The sequence below is a fragment of the Microtus oregoni genome, unplaced genomic scaffold (assembly GCF_018167655.1).
Source record: "Microtus oregoni isolate MIOR12 unplaced genomic scaffold, Mior012 000100F_ref0000014, whole genome shotgun sequence".
NCBI lineage: Eukaryota > Metazoa > Chordata > Mammalia > Rodentia > Cricetidae > Microtus > Microtus oregoni.
Window position 1 is genome coordinate 3,044,741 of NW_024544713.1, and position 16,080 is coordinate 3,060,820.

Here is a 16,080-nt window from a genome sequence, read left to right on the forward strand (position 1 = left end):
AAAATACACGGAACAAACCTTAATAGAAATTAAATGAGTAATAAACAAAAATGTAATTATAGTTAAGGTCTTTAACATCCATGCATCTTTCAGAAACTGATAAAAAATAATATAAAATAAGAATATAGGAATGGAAAAAACCCTCCAGCCAACAAAATCTGTTATGTATCTCCAACCACAGCAGAATACACGTTTTCAAGCTGTGATTTAAAATGCCAAAGTAAACCACATCCTTCGCCCTAAAACTCGCCTCAACAACTTTAAAGGAATGGTAATCATATAGAGTGGACATTCCGACCACAATGTCGTAAAACAAGGAATTTATAGCAGGAAGATAAGAGCAAAAGTCTCTAGGCAGTTCGTTATCAAAACATTTCTATATAATCTATCAGACCTCAAAGGAAATGTAAAACATAAAAGGCTTTCCTGTTTGTGAGTTAGAATGGGAAAGTCCTGGAAATTGTCATCCCAACTCATGTGAGAAGAAAAGGGGTAAACAAACAAAATTAACAGTTTTCTTAAATATATTAAAGTGCTGAGTTTGACATTAAACTTGGCTTGTGTCACATTTCTGTGCCCCAACCCAAGTTTGATTATGCATCCTCAGTAAGTCAATTAAAATAATCACATTAATAGTGGAAAGCAAAAAAAAAGGAGTTTTATTTACTGTGGCCACACTGGGAAGAGTGACAAAGAGATCCACTGATTTTCTCAAGTCCATCTTGAGGTCCTGAAATGAGATTAAAATTGAAATAGAGGGCCACAGACATCCACATCTGAGCTGTTCTGGACAAGGTGTGACTCTGTCCACCTCTGAACCATCACTGCCTGGGCTCTGCTCTCATCCTGTCGAGTGGTCTGACAAGTTGTTAGATCTGCATGAAATCTCTTCTTGTGAGATACATTTGCCATCTAGCTGGTGTCTTTTCCTTCTACCAACATGAGGTTCCTAGGGCAATTCCTATTTCTTTGGGTTCCATTGTTTGAAGACTCTGATGGTCAGATGGAGAGACAAAACTAACTCTGGAATATCTTCATTTTTGCTAGGTCAGTAACAGAACCATGGAACAAAACACTGTCTTTTAATTTTCAGGGATAGACACAAGATATAAAGGAATCACAATCTACCAAAGCCCAAATCTATAAGTAGAATTCTTAAAAAATAACAAGTACAACAGGAGAAAATTTTGATCTTTAATTGAAGAATTGCTGGAGCCTTGGTGTAGACAAATTTGGGAGTAACAAGAAATGCGTTGAGACCTATTGTACTATATAAGTATAGCTGATGATAACAGTGTATTCTTTTTGCACACTATCTCAAGTCTTTTATTAATAACAGACTTATAATTTATTCTCACTCCTCTGCTATCTTATTCCTTTACTCCTTCTGGTTACTTTCCTATCAAATATCGTGCCCTTCTCCTATCCTATCACATAGGTGTACATGCATAATTGTTAATCCAGTATGAGAAGTCTTTTTCCCCCCATTACTCTCTTTTGGTCCACTGTACTGACACCCTGTGCTCCGCCTTTACATTCTCATCTCTGCCTACACACACACACACACACACACACACACACACACACACACTTAAAACTAGGTCTTACATATTTAAAATATGATATTTGTCTTTCTGAATCTGGCTTATTTATTTTGCCTAATTCCATGATCTTCAGCTTTTTTTCCATTTTCCTGAAAAATATATTATTTTGAACCTCTTTAACTTAATGAAACTCTATTATGTATGTACCACATTTTCTTTAGCCATTAGTCTGTTGATAAGCCTAAAGACTAGTTTCCTGCCATGTTATTGTGAACAGTGTAGCAATAATGGTATGCTAACTTAGAATTTGAGTATATACCCAAGAGTATCATAATCTGGTCATATGGTGGTTCTGCTTTTAGTGCTTCATTTCAGCTCCCATTCCCACTACTAGTGTATAGAAATCACCTTTCCCCACATCTTCACCAGCATTCATTATGATTTGTATTCTTGTTGGTCCTTACGACTGACAGAAGATGGAATTTCAAAATAATTTTAATTTACATTTTCTTTAAAGTCTCTCATTCATTCTCTCCCCCACCCCGCTCTCTCTCTTTTTCTCTGCGTGTGTCCCAATCCCTGGAATTTCATTAGGGTTGCTTACTAAAGAACATGAGTAAGAGTGTGTTTACAGGAACGTGGGAACCTTACTACTCAAAGAAAATGTCTTTCCCTTGCCTAGCAACCATTAACGATGTGCAAATCCACCCATAAGCTCCTTCTGCTTTGAGACAGGCTCTTGATGGAGACCAGTGTTGTGCATGTAATCACAGCTGCTGTGAAGTTTGGGGCGCTCCATCCAAGTCTGTGCCATGCCCGTTAGTCCGAGTTCTTCACCATTCTCCCTTCTTCCTCTGGCTCTTACATTCTTTCCAACCTTTCTTTAGAAACATTCCCTAAGCATTGGAATGGGGGGGTATTGATGTTTCATTTGGGGACCAGCTTCAACAATCACTTATTCTTAGCTCTTTGACCTATTGAGTTTGTGCAGTTCCTTATGGCTGCTGCAAAAAAAGCTACTCTGAGAACAGCTCACAGTGGCACGAATCTATAGGCAGGAACACTTATTTAAAAGACAATGTGACAGACATATCATGTCCATTTATAAAACAGCAGAAGCTTTCCCACTAGGTCTTATGAACTTCTTAGCCTCAGGCTTTTGACCAGGTTTATAGTACCATATATGAATTCCCATTCAAGGAATGGGCCTCAAATCCAAACAGAAAGGCTCGCTTTTATCCCAGAGGGAGGCAGGATACTGGCTCCACATTTATTTGTAATGTCTAAAATTGATGATATAGTTATTTATAAAATTAGTTTTGTACCATTTCCATCATTTCAAGGTAATCAGAGAGAGAAAAGGATATACTTAGGAACTGTGATTTTGACGAAGTTCCTAATGCTGCCTACATTAATCTGGAGGCATTGCCTCTGAGTAAGAAAATAGCACCTTCAGACTGATGAGCAGTTGAGGAGGGTCCTTTATGAGACAGCAAGATTTGCTTAAGCTTTAGAGACAACAGCTCATTCCAGTATGAGGTTTACCCCTACTCATCCTCCACTTGAGTCAATAGAGATTGGGGTGACATATTGTAGAGCCCCAAAGAAAGAAAAATAGAGTATCATTGGGGGAGAAGTAAGTATAAAAGTTACAGTCCAGAGGAAGGTGACCTAGTTAGGTGAAGCCAGCATTTCTCCGGCCCCTTTGTGACACACTGGAATGTCTACTGCTCAACACCCTTATCTTTGTGCCCTAGTGAGCACTGTGACAGAGTATGTGAGGACATACTGAGAGCATGTTTCAGCCATACCAGATTCCTATCTGTCAAACAGCCCTTCTAGGGCTTCCCCATGGCAGTCCCCCCTCCCCTTGCTGGGATCACTCCCAGAATGTCACTGGTAAGATAACACAGCCAAGGGAGGGAGAAGGAGGGCGGACTAAAAATAGGCACCTAGAATAAATCAGCCCAGGGAGCAATGCCTAGTCTTTCCACTGAGAACCGAGGGGCCAAACAGCTCCAGCCTGGGTGATAGTGGCTCTCTGAAGACAGTCAACTAGGACCTTGGTGTGTCACAGAGGGGCTAGGACTGCAACTTCCCATTCCGTGCAAGCTCGAGCTGAAGTCCTGTGAGTATCTGGAACCTAACTTTCTGTCGTAAGTCCTGCTCTTCTTGTTGGGGCCAGCATCTGGGAGCGCTTAGAAGGTAGAAAGGAAAGACTCTTTAGAAGGGAAGAAGGATATCATGTGAGCTTCTTGCTTTGTCTGTCCCAAAGTGTGTCTGCGATCTTTTGTTACTTTGTTTTGTATTGTTTGGGTCTCGTTTTTTTTTTAATTTCAAAAATGTTTTCTGTTTGATTTTGATGGTGGTGGTGATATTTGATACAGGATCTCGCTCTACCGCATGCATAGTCTTGCTTGAACATCTTCAAAGTGGAAATTCGGCCTCAGACTCCCTAGTGCTAGGATACCAGGCATGGGCCACAATGAGTGGATACACGTACTTATTCAGGAATATATGTGGTTATCTGCCACAGAGGTAAGGTTAAAAGTTTGTTCATATGTCCCAACATGGCATTTGCATGACTGGGAGTTTGCAGTAGAGTGGGCTTAAGGCCATAAGAACAGAGTTTCTTAAGATGGAATAAAGGAGGTGAAGAGTAATAATAGTCTAATAATGTCTTAAGGAATGTTCTAGCTCCCATGAAGCCATCCACTCTCCCTATAAGAGTTCTTACTCTGGGTACATGGATTCTAAGAAAGCGTTAGAGAACATATGAAGAGTTATTTAAAAAAAAATAAACTTGGATAAATAAGCAATTGCCTGTTGTCGCCTAACTTTTAACCTCTAACTGAAATTCAGAACATTTTTCTAAGATAAAGGTAGGCAACAAGTGGTGGTAGTGTTACAATTTTGTATGACTTGCTCACCAGAATAAATCACAAACATATCATATTACAGTGTGGCAGAGGTCCTGAAATTACATTGACCGTCAACCACCACTTACAAATTATTAATAGATCTTGTTATTTACTATAGCTCACAGTGTTAAAAACGATTTGATAACCACATTTCAAGATAGTTGGTTCTTTGACCATGTACATATTACTTTATATACTAAAAGCACAACAGAAAGGACCCATGGACTTTGACTTTACCATTATCAGTGTCACAAAGGAAATGTTTTAAATAACTACACTCTGGAAATTAAAAAGAAACTCTTTGTTTACAGTATACATATATTAACTGTTTATTAATAATCTAGAGCAAGGTAAAGCTACATAATAGACTCCTGGATTTTCTTGTTCTTATCTAATTGAGGCACACTTTACTCAAGTGCAAGCAGACATGACATCTTTCCCTCTGGGGCTCATTATAATATAAACTGTATGGTGAACTTATTGTGTGAGCTAGGTGAGAACCCAGCAGACCCAAGTCCCCAAAATGAAATGGAAAGAAGGGAATCTCCATAGACTGTCAGAAGTGGTATGTCATGGGAAGGCTTATCCTCTTTGAAGAGTGGGTGGGGGATGGGATGGGGGGGAGTGTGAGGAGGGGAGGGAGTGGGAACTGGGACAGGTATGTAAAATGAGAAAAGATCATTTTTTTAAAAGTAATAAAATAAAATAAAAGTTCCTGAAATTCAATATGATACTCAAAAGCTAAAAGCTACAGGGTAACTCAACATGAAGCAAGAGAGAGGAATGCATCTATGCTTCATGTTACAGTCCAAGAAAGGGGGGTCAAAAGTAGAGAGATCTAGATTTTATTTCTAGTTCGGGTAGAATGCATCTGGCTGGTGTAAGGCATTTCACAAATGTATGAACTTCCAAGCTCTAGTTTCTACCATTTTTAAAATGAGGGTATTGTTTATGCCACTATGTGACATACCTTTGGAAAGCATAAGTTTGCAGATATTTTCTTGGTTCGTGATAACAAGATAATTCACAATAACAATGATATGGTATTAGAAAAGTTCTGGGAATCCTCTAAACTTTGAATCCCCCATGTCTAAGGAGAAAAAATTAACTTATCAATAAGATCCATTCTAGCTCCGAGTTTTTAAAATATTAAGTAGGGAACAGTAATCATAGAAAACCACAACATATGTACTATAGTTGGTTTTCTAATTTGTTCCCTAAAGTAGTTGATGAAAAAGATCTATTATGAAGAAATAGGAGTTATAGAAAGTATTATAGGAGTAATTATTTCTCCCTTGAAGCATGAACTATCATTTGTGTCTATAGATGAGGAAACTTAACCACAAAGTAGAGAATAGTAATAGAAAGCAATAATCAAAGCCAGGTCTTGTAGTGCACCTCTTTAAACCCAGCATTGAGGAGGCAGAGACAAATGAATCTCTGTGGGTTCTAGGCTAGCCTGATCTACATAGCAGGTTCCAGGACAAGCAGAGCATCATAGAGCGACTTTGTCTCAAGAAAATTTTTAAAAAGGAAAGAAAAAAAATCAATAATTATCATAACTAAATCAAATTTAAATTAGCCTTCATTAGCATATAGTCATTGCATAATGTTTGATTTCATAAGGGCATTTTCGTCCAGATGTGTCCTGTCCTTTGACCATAGGTACCCCATTGTCCTTCTCTTTCTTTACCCCTTACCACTCTCTTTCTCTAGTCCACTTCCTTCTCCCAGAAAGTCTCCTTCTACTCTGACTCACAGACTTAAATAATTTTAAGCATTATATAAAATCTCTAGGATCCACAAGTGAGAAAAATATAGTTCTCTGAATCTGAGAATTTTACTTTGTAAAATATGATGTCATTTTATTGCAGGAGACATAATCTTGTTTTTCTTTATGGCTGAATAAAGCTCCATTTGTTTACACATACCACTTTCCTTACCACTTATCTATTGTTGGATACCTAAGTTGATTCCACAACTTGGCTATCATGAATAGTACTATTATTAACATGGATGTGTAAATAACTCTGGTATGTTCACTTAAAGTCTTTCAGGTATGTACCCATGAAGAATATTACTGGGTCATATAATAGTCCTACTTTACATTTCTTTTTATTCTAGATATGTATAACCTGATAGGTGTATACCTAGCAAATATTTTCTCCCATTCTGTAAGTGGTGTCCTCATTCCATTAATAGTCCCTTTTACGGTGAAAAACTTTTAATTTGATATAATTATATTTGCCAGTTCTTTGTAATTATTTCCTGTGCTATTGAAGTCCCTTTCAGAAAATCATTACCAATGCTGATCTCTTGAAGTGTTTGTCTTATTTTTCTTCTAGTTTTGAGAGTTTCAACTCTTACATTACTATCTTTGGTACATTTTAATTGATTTTTGTATAGGCGGAGTGATACAGATCTAGCTTCATTCTGCTACATGTGAATATCTAGTTTTACCATCACCAAATATTTTTTTACCATCACCAAATATTTAACAGGTTTTATTTTCTGTGGTTTAGGTTTTTATAATAGCCTTATTAAGAATCAGATGGCTGGAGCTGTATGGATTTCTTTCTAGGCCTTTTATTCTGTTGATGTGTCTGGTTTAGTGCTAGTACCTTGCAGTAATTGTTCCTGTGGCTCTGTGGTATAATTCGAAATAATCCTTTGATACCATAATATAGCTAGTTTAACCCAGGATGACTTTAGCTATTTGGGGTCTATTGTGCTTCAGTACGAATTTTAGGACGATATTCTTTGTTTCTGTGAAGAACATTGTTAGAACTTTGATTTGAATCTAACTAAATCAGCAGATTGTTTTTGGTAAGAAGGCCATTTTCACAGTATTAATTCCTTCAATCCCTGATAATTTGAGGTATTTCTGTTTTCTACTGTCTTTGTCAGTTTCTTTGTTCAGTTACGTAAATTTTCACTAAAAATGACTTTTCTATCAAAAGTTTTTTCTAAGATATATCACTGACTTAGTTAGGGTTTCTATTGCTGTGAAGAGATGACATGACCACAGCAACTCTTCGGAAGGAAAATATTTAATTGGGGTGGCTTATAGTGTCAGAGGTTCAGTCCATTGTCACTGTAGTGTAACATGGTAGCCTACAGGCAGACATGGTGCTGGAGAAGCATCTAAGAGTCCTACATCTTGACTCACAGGCAACAGGAAGTGGACTATGGCACTGGGCATGGCTTTAGCATATATGAGACCTCAAACCCCACCTTCACAGTGATACACTTCATCCAGCAAGACCGTGCCTATTCCAACAAACCACATCTTTCAATAGTGCCACTCCCTTTGGGGGCCATTTTCTTTCAAACCACCATACCATTGAAGCCATTGTGAATGGGATAGTTTCATGGTTTCTTACTCAGCATGTTCATTATCAGTATATAGGAAAATTCTTGAGTTTTATATGTCAATATTTTATCTTGCTATTACACTTAACATGTTTATCAATTTTGAGAGGGTTTCATTTTTTTGTTAAAGCCTTAAGGGTTTCTTGTGTATAGCATCATATGGTCCGAAAGTATGCAGTATGGGTAAGCTGACTTCTGCCTGTACAGGTAAGTTGATTTCTGCCCCCCTTTTTTATTTGTGTTCCTTTTATTTCTTTGTCTTATTAAAACTTCAAGGATTGCATTTATTTTTCCCATTTTTTAAAAAATTCTTTTTATTTATTCTTTTTTAATATTTATTTATTTTATTTTTTATTTTATTTTTCCATTCAAATATTTACACTTCCTTCCCTCCTCCCAATCCCCTCCTGCTCCCCCACACCTCCTCCTCCCTCTCCCTTCCTGCTTGAGAGAAGGCAGGGAACCCTGCCCTGTGGGAAGTCCAAGGCTCTCCCCCCTACATCCAGGCCTAGGGAGCTGTGCATCCATATAGACTAGGGTCCCAAAAAGTAAGAACATGCCGTAAAAACAAGTCCCAGTGCCTTTATCAATGGCTTCTCAGTCAGCCCCCATTGTCAGCCACAATCTATTCTTTGTGTCTTTGACACAACTCCCCCCACCAATAAAATAAAATAAAATTTAAGTGAAAAAGAAAAAAATCTTGTTATGGAAGCTATAAAGTGACACAGTGAGTCACGCAGAAGACCCTTTTATCCATATACCTTTAGGTGCAAGTGTTCATTGCAAATAGTCATTGGTCTGCTTCCAGGCCTCTGGGTTCTTTTACACTATTGATGCTTGATCCTCACTGGGACTCGTCTTGGATATCCTTTTGTTGCTGTGTTGTGGAGATCCTGCAGCTTTGGGTCTGCAGGACTGGCCCCCTCTCATGATCCAGCAGATCATAGATGGGGTGGATGTTCAGGCAGGCAAACTTGTAACCCTGATTTTAGGCCTGGGTAGTTGCAGGGTTTGGTCAGTCTCCCATCATGACCAACAGCTACCACCAGGCTGAGCTCTTTAGTACTGCTCCAGCTAGCTCATCCCTTGCAGGGATGAGCAAGGGGCAGGGCCAGTTTTCCTGCTTTCATACCCTGAGGCTTGGCTCTCCCACACCTACACATTCAGGGCCAGCTCTACTGTGTTGCCCAGGTGAGGTGCAGGGGCCACTCTGCTGAGTGCTGCAGCTGGTAAGGGACAGGGACAACTCTCTTGCTCTTATACCTCAGGGCCAGCTCTCCTCCACCCACATCACCATATGGCAGAAGAGGGCTGGGGCCAGATCTCTCATGCTTACCTTATAGGGACAGGTTCACCCATGCCCCACCTCCATCCCCATCAATAACGTCAGCTCTACTGTGCTGCCCAGGTGAGGGTTTAATGCTCAAGCTTAGACTTCAAGGACTGCATTTATTAAAAATAGAAAAATAAATCAACCCTTTATCTTTTTTTAATGGAAATTCTTTGAAATTTTCCCTATTTAGTATACCATTGGCTATAGGTTTGCCATATATTCTTTATTTTGTTGAATAATATTCTTTTTTCCCTGGTTTCTTCAGGGTATTTATCACAAAGGAATGTCAAACTTTGTTTCAAGTGTTTTTAGAAACTACTGATAAATGTTTTATTTCTTTTATGCCTCTGACATTCAACATTTCTATATTTTTCTCATCACTGAGTCCACTCTTTACTATAATCCTTTCTTGCATTTCCATGATTCTTGCCTCTTTTTTAAGTCAAGAATCAGATGTTTTCTTTCATATTCCTAAATATGACTTGGGAGAGTGCTGTTTGTCCCTATTCTGCCATCTTCCAATTCCATCTGACCTATATTGTCATTAAAATAATAAAAGTGGAACTTGATCTAATTAGCTATGGAGAACCATGCTCAAGTACATTTCAAGCAATTATTCCAATTACTATCATTATCTTCTTCGTAGTGATAAGGAAGTCCATATTGAGAAATTAAGAATGCCCTAGGCCACACAGTTACATGATTGAAAATCAACTCCAGACCTATGTTTTGCCCCTACCACACATGGCCTCTTCATTTGCAATGGGGACAAAATAGATAGATCCCTATAGAACTTACAGTGCATTAGGATGTGAACATAAATTATAGAGGAATTAACTCCAAAGACATGTAGTGGTAGAAAAGAAGGAAGATATACATGGAGAGGTATCATTTTTATCCCTTATCACTGTATTTCAGAGTATAATTAGAAAAAGGTGAAATGAGGCTAGAGAGGTTAACAAAGGTATATGACATATAAAGCATTTCACGTGTAACTTGAACGAAATCAAAAGCATTGTTTGGGACTGGAGGCGCAGCCACTAAAGAGGCTGAGGCATGAGGTTTGCAAGTTTAATGCCAACCCCGCCTCAAAATGAAAACATAAAAAGAATGCTGGGGATGTAGCTCAGGGACAGAGCAAGAGCATGCGTAAAGCTCTGTAATCAATCCCCATTACTGAAAATAAGAAAATAAAGCAAAGAAAAGATAACTTAGTAACTGATTTAGAATAGATCACACTTGTATTTTTATATTATCATTTTAATCACAATACAGGAAAGATATTGAAAAGGGAAACTATAGTTAGGAGATTACTGTACTTGTTGAAGCAAAAAGACAACAGAAGCCTAGATAAAATATTAGAATGGGTATGAAATTCTGATGGCCTGGAAAAGTCTCTAGGTTAAAAAAATATCCACTAGACTTGATGGGATTGAATGGAAGTGGTAAGAGGTAAGGAACTAAGATATGTCTTGGAGATTTAGTTTGACAGGTGATAATGAACTGGTATCTAGATTAAGTCTCATGATAGTAATGGTCCCAGCATGATGCTGCTGACCTTAAAGTGAATATATGCCAGGAACTAAAAAGAGACCCAAGGGTGGGACAATGGTGTAATAACCTAGGAATCACTAGCATAAAGGTGAGGGTTAAAGCTAAGTTCTGGGACTGAGATGAAGAAGATGGAAGAAAAAACAGGGAAGTATAAATATTCCAGTGAAAAACTGTGAGGGGAAAAAAAATCAGGGATTATGCTCCTTAAAAAGTCGATAGGGGTTTGTGAAATGGAACATTCAGTAAGGACAGATACTTCAGAAAGTTTACAAAGTGAGCAGAGGGTGGTAAAGTGCTTGACTAGCATACATGAAGCCCTGGGTTCAACCCCAATACCACAAGAAAAAAGAAAGAAAAGAAGAGAGGAAAGAGAAAAAGGTTTTCAAAACAGCCAATAGGTTCAGTCACGATGATTATACTTTTGAAAGTTGTCTTAGATTAAGGGTGGATAGAGTCACACTGCATAGAGTAGAGAAATAAATAGGCAGGTGTGTAAATAGTATGTATCTGTTTGGTAGAGAAGAGTGATTGAGAAAGGGGTTTCATTTACCAGGTTAGTTGAGGGAGAGGAGCTAGTGTAAAGAGGTTGAAAGTGTAAAATAGCTCATCTAGGAAGCTTTTGTGTAGAGGTAGTTATCTTTAGCCTAGAAGCCCCACAAAGCATGAACTACTATTTCTGTCTTGTAGGTAAAGAAATTAAATCACAAAAAAGAGACTTGCCCAAGGTACCTTGTTAGGATCTTGGAGAGCTGATATAAACCTAAGTCTGTCTGATTCCCCAAATTCTACTTACATTGCACCCTAAGAATGAATAAATAGTAAGACCATACACAAAGCTGAAGCTGGCAGGTAAGGACAGAGTGATCTCACTCACATACCTCATAATATTCTTTAAAAAGATATTTATTTACCTGAAGCTGCTATCAAACAAAAGGGCGGGCTAGACAGTGAATCATGGAGCTTTGAGGCCCTGAGACCTAGGCTGAAGAATATGGGAAAGCAGGGAGAACTGAGCACTGCAAACCCTACAGCTCACCCTGATGCCATTACAACTAAAGGGAGAGAATATCACTTACAGAACCTAAGGAGGGACTGGAGCAGTCAGGTTTTAAGCTAAGTCCATAAGTAATCCACAGGTGGTTTTTTGAGGCCTAAAGATTATTGAGGGGAAAAGAGTTGAGGTTTGAGTCAAAGCCCTAGACTGCACTGGACAGAAAATGGGAGAAGACTTCAGTCAAAAGATGGCAACGCAGAAGGTTCTAAGTGTCAGCGATCAACGGTTTGGAGTAGTCCTGAGGGAGAAGCTATTCATCACCATAGAGAACTTGCTCTGTATACCTGCTGTTTCTGTCATCTACTGCCTTCATTTTGATTATTTTCATTGTGATGCCACCTCTTCATTTAAACAGCCAATACCCTTAGCATCTATTTCTTAGGTACCTTTCCTTCTGAGATCCATGGGGTCTTAGTCTGAGAGGGGAATACAGAAAGCTCAGGAGAGGGATATTGGTGTAGTCATGGGTGAGGGGATGTGAGGAAGTTGAAACTCAATTAAAATGCCAACAGGTGGAGTTGAGAGCTTACCCCATGAGACCGTGATTGGAGTACCCATGGACAAGAGTTTCATGCCATGAATTCTCACTCTATTGAGCTGCTCACTGCCACACCTAAGCTAACTCATTAATGTCACATTCTCAACTGAGGAAGATACAGCTCCCACGTCTCTAGCTGCGAGGTATGGCCTATCAGCAATAGGCAACTACCAGATGGATGGAGGGCCTTTGTCTTCACTTTATTCACTAATGGCACACAGACGAGTACAGATGTGTCTGTTTGGAGATGAGTTCTAATTATGACCTTCTTGAAATCTCCAAAAACTCAGGGAAAATTTCCAGGAGTTTCAAGGGCAGGCAGAGTGTATGTGAAGTCTCCAAGCTGTGAAATGATCTGGCTATTTTGATAGCCATCTTGAGTCCTAAAATTGAAACTGAGAAACAGGACACCCATGGATGAGTATCCTTATGGCAAAGGTCAGAGAGTACACATAGAGTCTGGCATTCCCGATTTTTGATAGGGATGTTTTTTTGTTTTTGTTTTTGTTTTGTTACCCATAGATCTAGAATTGTGGCTTACCCACAATGAGAACAGTCCTATTCCAATAAACCAGAATGAGTCTCATGGACATCGCCAAGATCTTCTCTCTTCTGCAGCCTGAAAAGGAGGAGGAGGACACTGACACAGGAGAGAAACAAGCTCTCAATCAAGCTGTGTATGACAATGACTCCTGTACCCTGGACCACCTTCTACAGCAGGAGCGGTATAAACGCTTCATCAATAGCAGGAGTGGCTGGGGAATACCTGGAACACCCTTGCGCTTGGCAGCTTCTTATGGCCACTTGAACTGTGTGAAGGTCCTCCTGGAACATGGTGCTGATGTAGATAGCTTGGATGTCAAAGCACAAACACCACTTTTCACCGCTGTTAGTCATGGTCATCTGGAATGTGTGCGCGCACTTCTAGAAGCTGGCGCCTGTCCTAGTGGTAGCATCTACAACAATTGCTCTCCTGTTCTTACCGCCTCACGTGATGGTGCTGTTGCCATCTTACAGGAGCTCCTAGGGCATGGTGCAGAGGCCAATGTCAAAGCTAAATTACCAGTGTGGGCCTCAAACATAGCTTCATGTTCTGGTCCCCTCTATTTGGCTGCAGTCTATGGGCATCTTGACTGTTTCCGCCTGCTTTTGCTCTATGGGGCAGATCCTGATTACAACTGCACTGACCAGAGTCTCTTAGGTCGTGTTCCACAGCCTCGCACACTTCTTGAAATATGCCTTCATCATAATTGTGATCCAGAGTACATCCAGCTTTTAATAGATTTCGGAGCTAACATCTACCTTCCATCGCTCCCCTTGGACCAGACCTCACAAAATGATAAAGACATCAAATTGCTGCTGCAAGCCCGAGGTGAGTGGTGATCTTGTATACCCCATAGCCTTCTTTGTTGTAGGTCTCAGGGTTCCAAATCATCATCTAAGTCCTTTCCTCTGGGTTGAAGTAGAGACAGCTCCATCTTCGTTCTCCTGGGGTCCTGTGGAGAAAAGGTTAAAGATTCCACATGAGTAGAAGGGTCACTAAGCTGAGGTATATAGAAAGCATTTATAGAATTTCTGCTCTTAGATCTGCCCATGACTGGTTGTTTTGATGCCCTGAGTGTCTCTTCTCTAGACCTCTAGTGTTTCTCCATTGTTACCTTGCATTGGGGGATGGTTGGGACAATTCTTAGAAGGGAGAGGGCATTCGGGCTGTAGTAGCCATGGCAGAGTAGATTTAGGCTTGGAAAGGAAAAGTACTCTGAGAATGGATACTCATAATCTGTTTTTCATTGCCGTAGCCACCCCGCGGTCACTCCTGTCTCAGGCCCGTTTAGTTATCTGCAGAGCCCTGATCCAGGCCAAACAGCCACAAGCCATCGACCAGCTGGATATTCCTGCTGTGTTGATTAGCTACCTCAAACACCAGTGACAAGTTCTCAACCTTCCAAGGAACCCGTGATACCTCTAAAGGACACCTGGTAAACCAGGTAGCTTGAATATAATATGCCTCATGACTTCACTGATGTATTACCCTCCATAATAAAGTCCCCAGCAAAGGAATGGTGTCTGCTGTTTGTGTGGGAATGGGGGAGGGCCCCTGTGGAAAGGGTTTGTTCTGCCATAGGGAAGAATGGCCAGAAGTCTGGTCCTCAAAAGCACAGGATGAAGAGAGAAGAAACTGGCCCATTGTGGCACCTTCTCAACAAGACTCTTGGTAAGAGTTCGCTGACCTGGTATAAAGGCTTTGAAAAATCCAAGTATGTGGACGTAGGCTTGGACTCCAAGCAGTTTCTCTAGTCTCAACTTTAGCACATGCTGACTATTCTCAAAGTCAATATCATTATCTCTATCTGAGCTAGGGGATAGAAATGTACACCCATTTGAATAGAGCACAATCTTCTATGATACGCGAAACACAGATTCTCTGGTTGACCGGTAAAAAACACATGGACACTGGATATTTCAAAAGATTTGCAATTGAGACTATTATTGGTATATACCAAATACCCAAAAATGAGGAGGGGTTGAAACAACCCCATTTTCTACATGAGGTTACAGAGATACTGGCAAAATTAAGAGTCTATGTTTTGGGTAAACCATATCTCCAGACTACTCATAGGTGTTCTTTTTCTAGTTGCCTGGGTTTGAGAAACAGTGCCTAGGTCCTTTTCTCTCCCCAGACCTCACTATTCCCTTCTAGACAATGGGCCAAGGGTTGGGATAGATCATCTCAAATGCCAATAACTCTTCCAAGACTCTTTTCCCTATGAGGTGTGACTCATAAGTAGAAGCAGCATTACAAAATTCAATCTTCCCTTGGCCTTTTGTTTCTTGTTGTTACTGACCTCAGTGAGATTCTAGTACCCCCATTTCCTAAACTTTCAGCTGCTGCCAATGTTCAGGCAGGCCAAGTCGAAGGTACTTTAAAACTTCAGGTGAGCTCTAGTTCCGTCCCTCTTTTGGAAAAAAAAATATAACAAAGTACAGCTTCCAGCTTCTAGGCTTCTTGCTCGCTCCTTGCTCACCTGTCCAATGAGTAGACCCTTTATTGAGTATAAAAGCAGTGCATGATAGGCAAAGAGTAGTGTCTAGTAGAATGACCCCCTTCCAGTGCTCTGGCTCGTAGATAAACTGCTTCAGAACTACCACTTACTCTGTTTTAGTATCCTTGTCCTCACTCAAAAATGAGTCATTCTTTCTAATCAGAATCGCCTGCTTTTCTGGAAATTATATTCCTAAAAATTTATGGGTTGGCTCCACAGAATCTCCCTATTCTGGGCTAGCTATTGTATTTCAGAAATCATATAACCCAAAGTTTCTTTCCTTTTGTCCCTACACTTGCCTTCTTTCCTGTCCATTCATTTCTCTTTAGTTACGTTTTCAACCTTAAGTTTATTTTTATCTACATGTAAAGCATTAAAATGTACATGTATCTAAGTACTACATGATATTCCAATACATTTTATACATGGTCTAATGTTTAAGTCAGGTTACTAATATTATTTCCTTAAATATTTATAATTTTGTGGTAAAAATTGAGAGTTTTTCTAGCTTTTTGAAATGTCTGTACACTGCAGCGATACTATCTGCAGTCACTCTGATGTGAATGAACAAACCGGGAGTTTTTGGCCATTTTATAACTGATATCACCATTCTGCTTTTAACTTCTTGAAGTATTAACTTATTTTTATAATCCACATATGAGTTAGTTCGTTGAGTACTTCTTTTTCGATGTCTGACTTATTTCCCTTAACATAATAAGT

The 16,080-nt window shown here is 39.6% G+C and overlaps 1 protein-coding gene across 3 annotated transcripts; it reads left to right on the top strand.

Annotated features, from left to right (window-relative positions):
* The first annotated feature begins 3,606 nt into the window (after positions 1–3,606).
* LOC121443147 (ankyrin repeat and SOCS box protein 12-like) lies at positions 3,607–14,277 on the top strand. Of its 3 annotated transcripts, XM_041644823.1 has the most exons (4): positions 3,607–3,672; positions 7,968–8,044; positions 12,839–13,688; positions 14,116–14,277. In XM_041644823.1, exons 3-4 carry the CDS (start codon positions 12,893–12,895, stop codon positions 14,244–14,246), a joined length of 927 nt encoding a protein of 308 aa, XP_041500757.1. In that variant the 5' UTR covers positions 3,607–3,672; positions 7,968–8,044; positions 12,839–12,892; the 3' UTR covers positions 14,247–14,277. The 3 variants fall into 3 exon arrangements, with proteins under 3 accessions (XP_041500757.1, XP_041500758.1, XP_041500759.1); XM_041644824.1 differs by lacking the exon at positions 7,968–8,044 and having other exon boundaries at positions 3,617–3,672; XM_041644825.1 differs by lacking the exons at positions 3,607–3,672; positions 7,968–8,044 and adding an exon at positions 12,444–12,459.
* Positions 14,278–16,080: the final 1,803 nt, after the last annotated feature.

Excerpts from the sequence above, each read along its gene's own strand:
- LOC121443147 (XM_041644823.1), top strand. The coding sequence starts at position 12,893 with ATGAGTCTCATGGACATCGCCAAGATCTTCTCTCTTCTGCAGCCTGAA. Across the intron at positions 13,689-14,115 it reads ATTGCTGCTGCAAGCCCGAG|CCACCCCGCGGTCACTCCTG; the intron begins GTGAGTGGTGAT and ends TCATTGCCGTAG.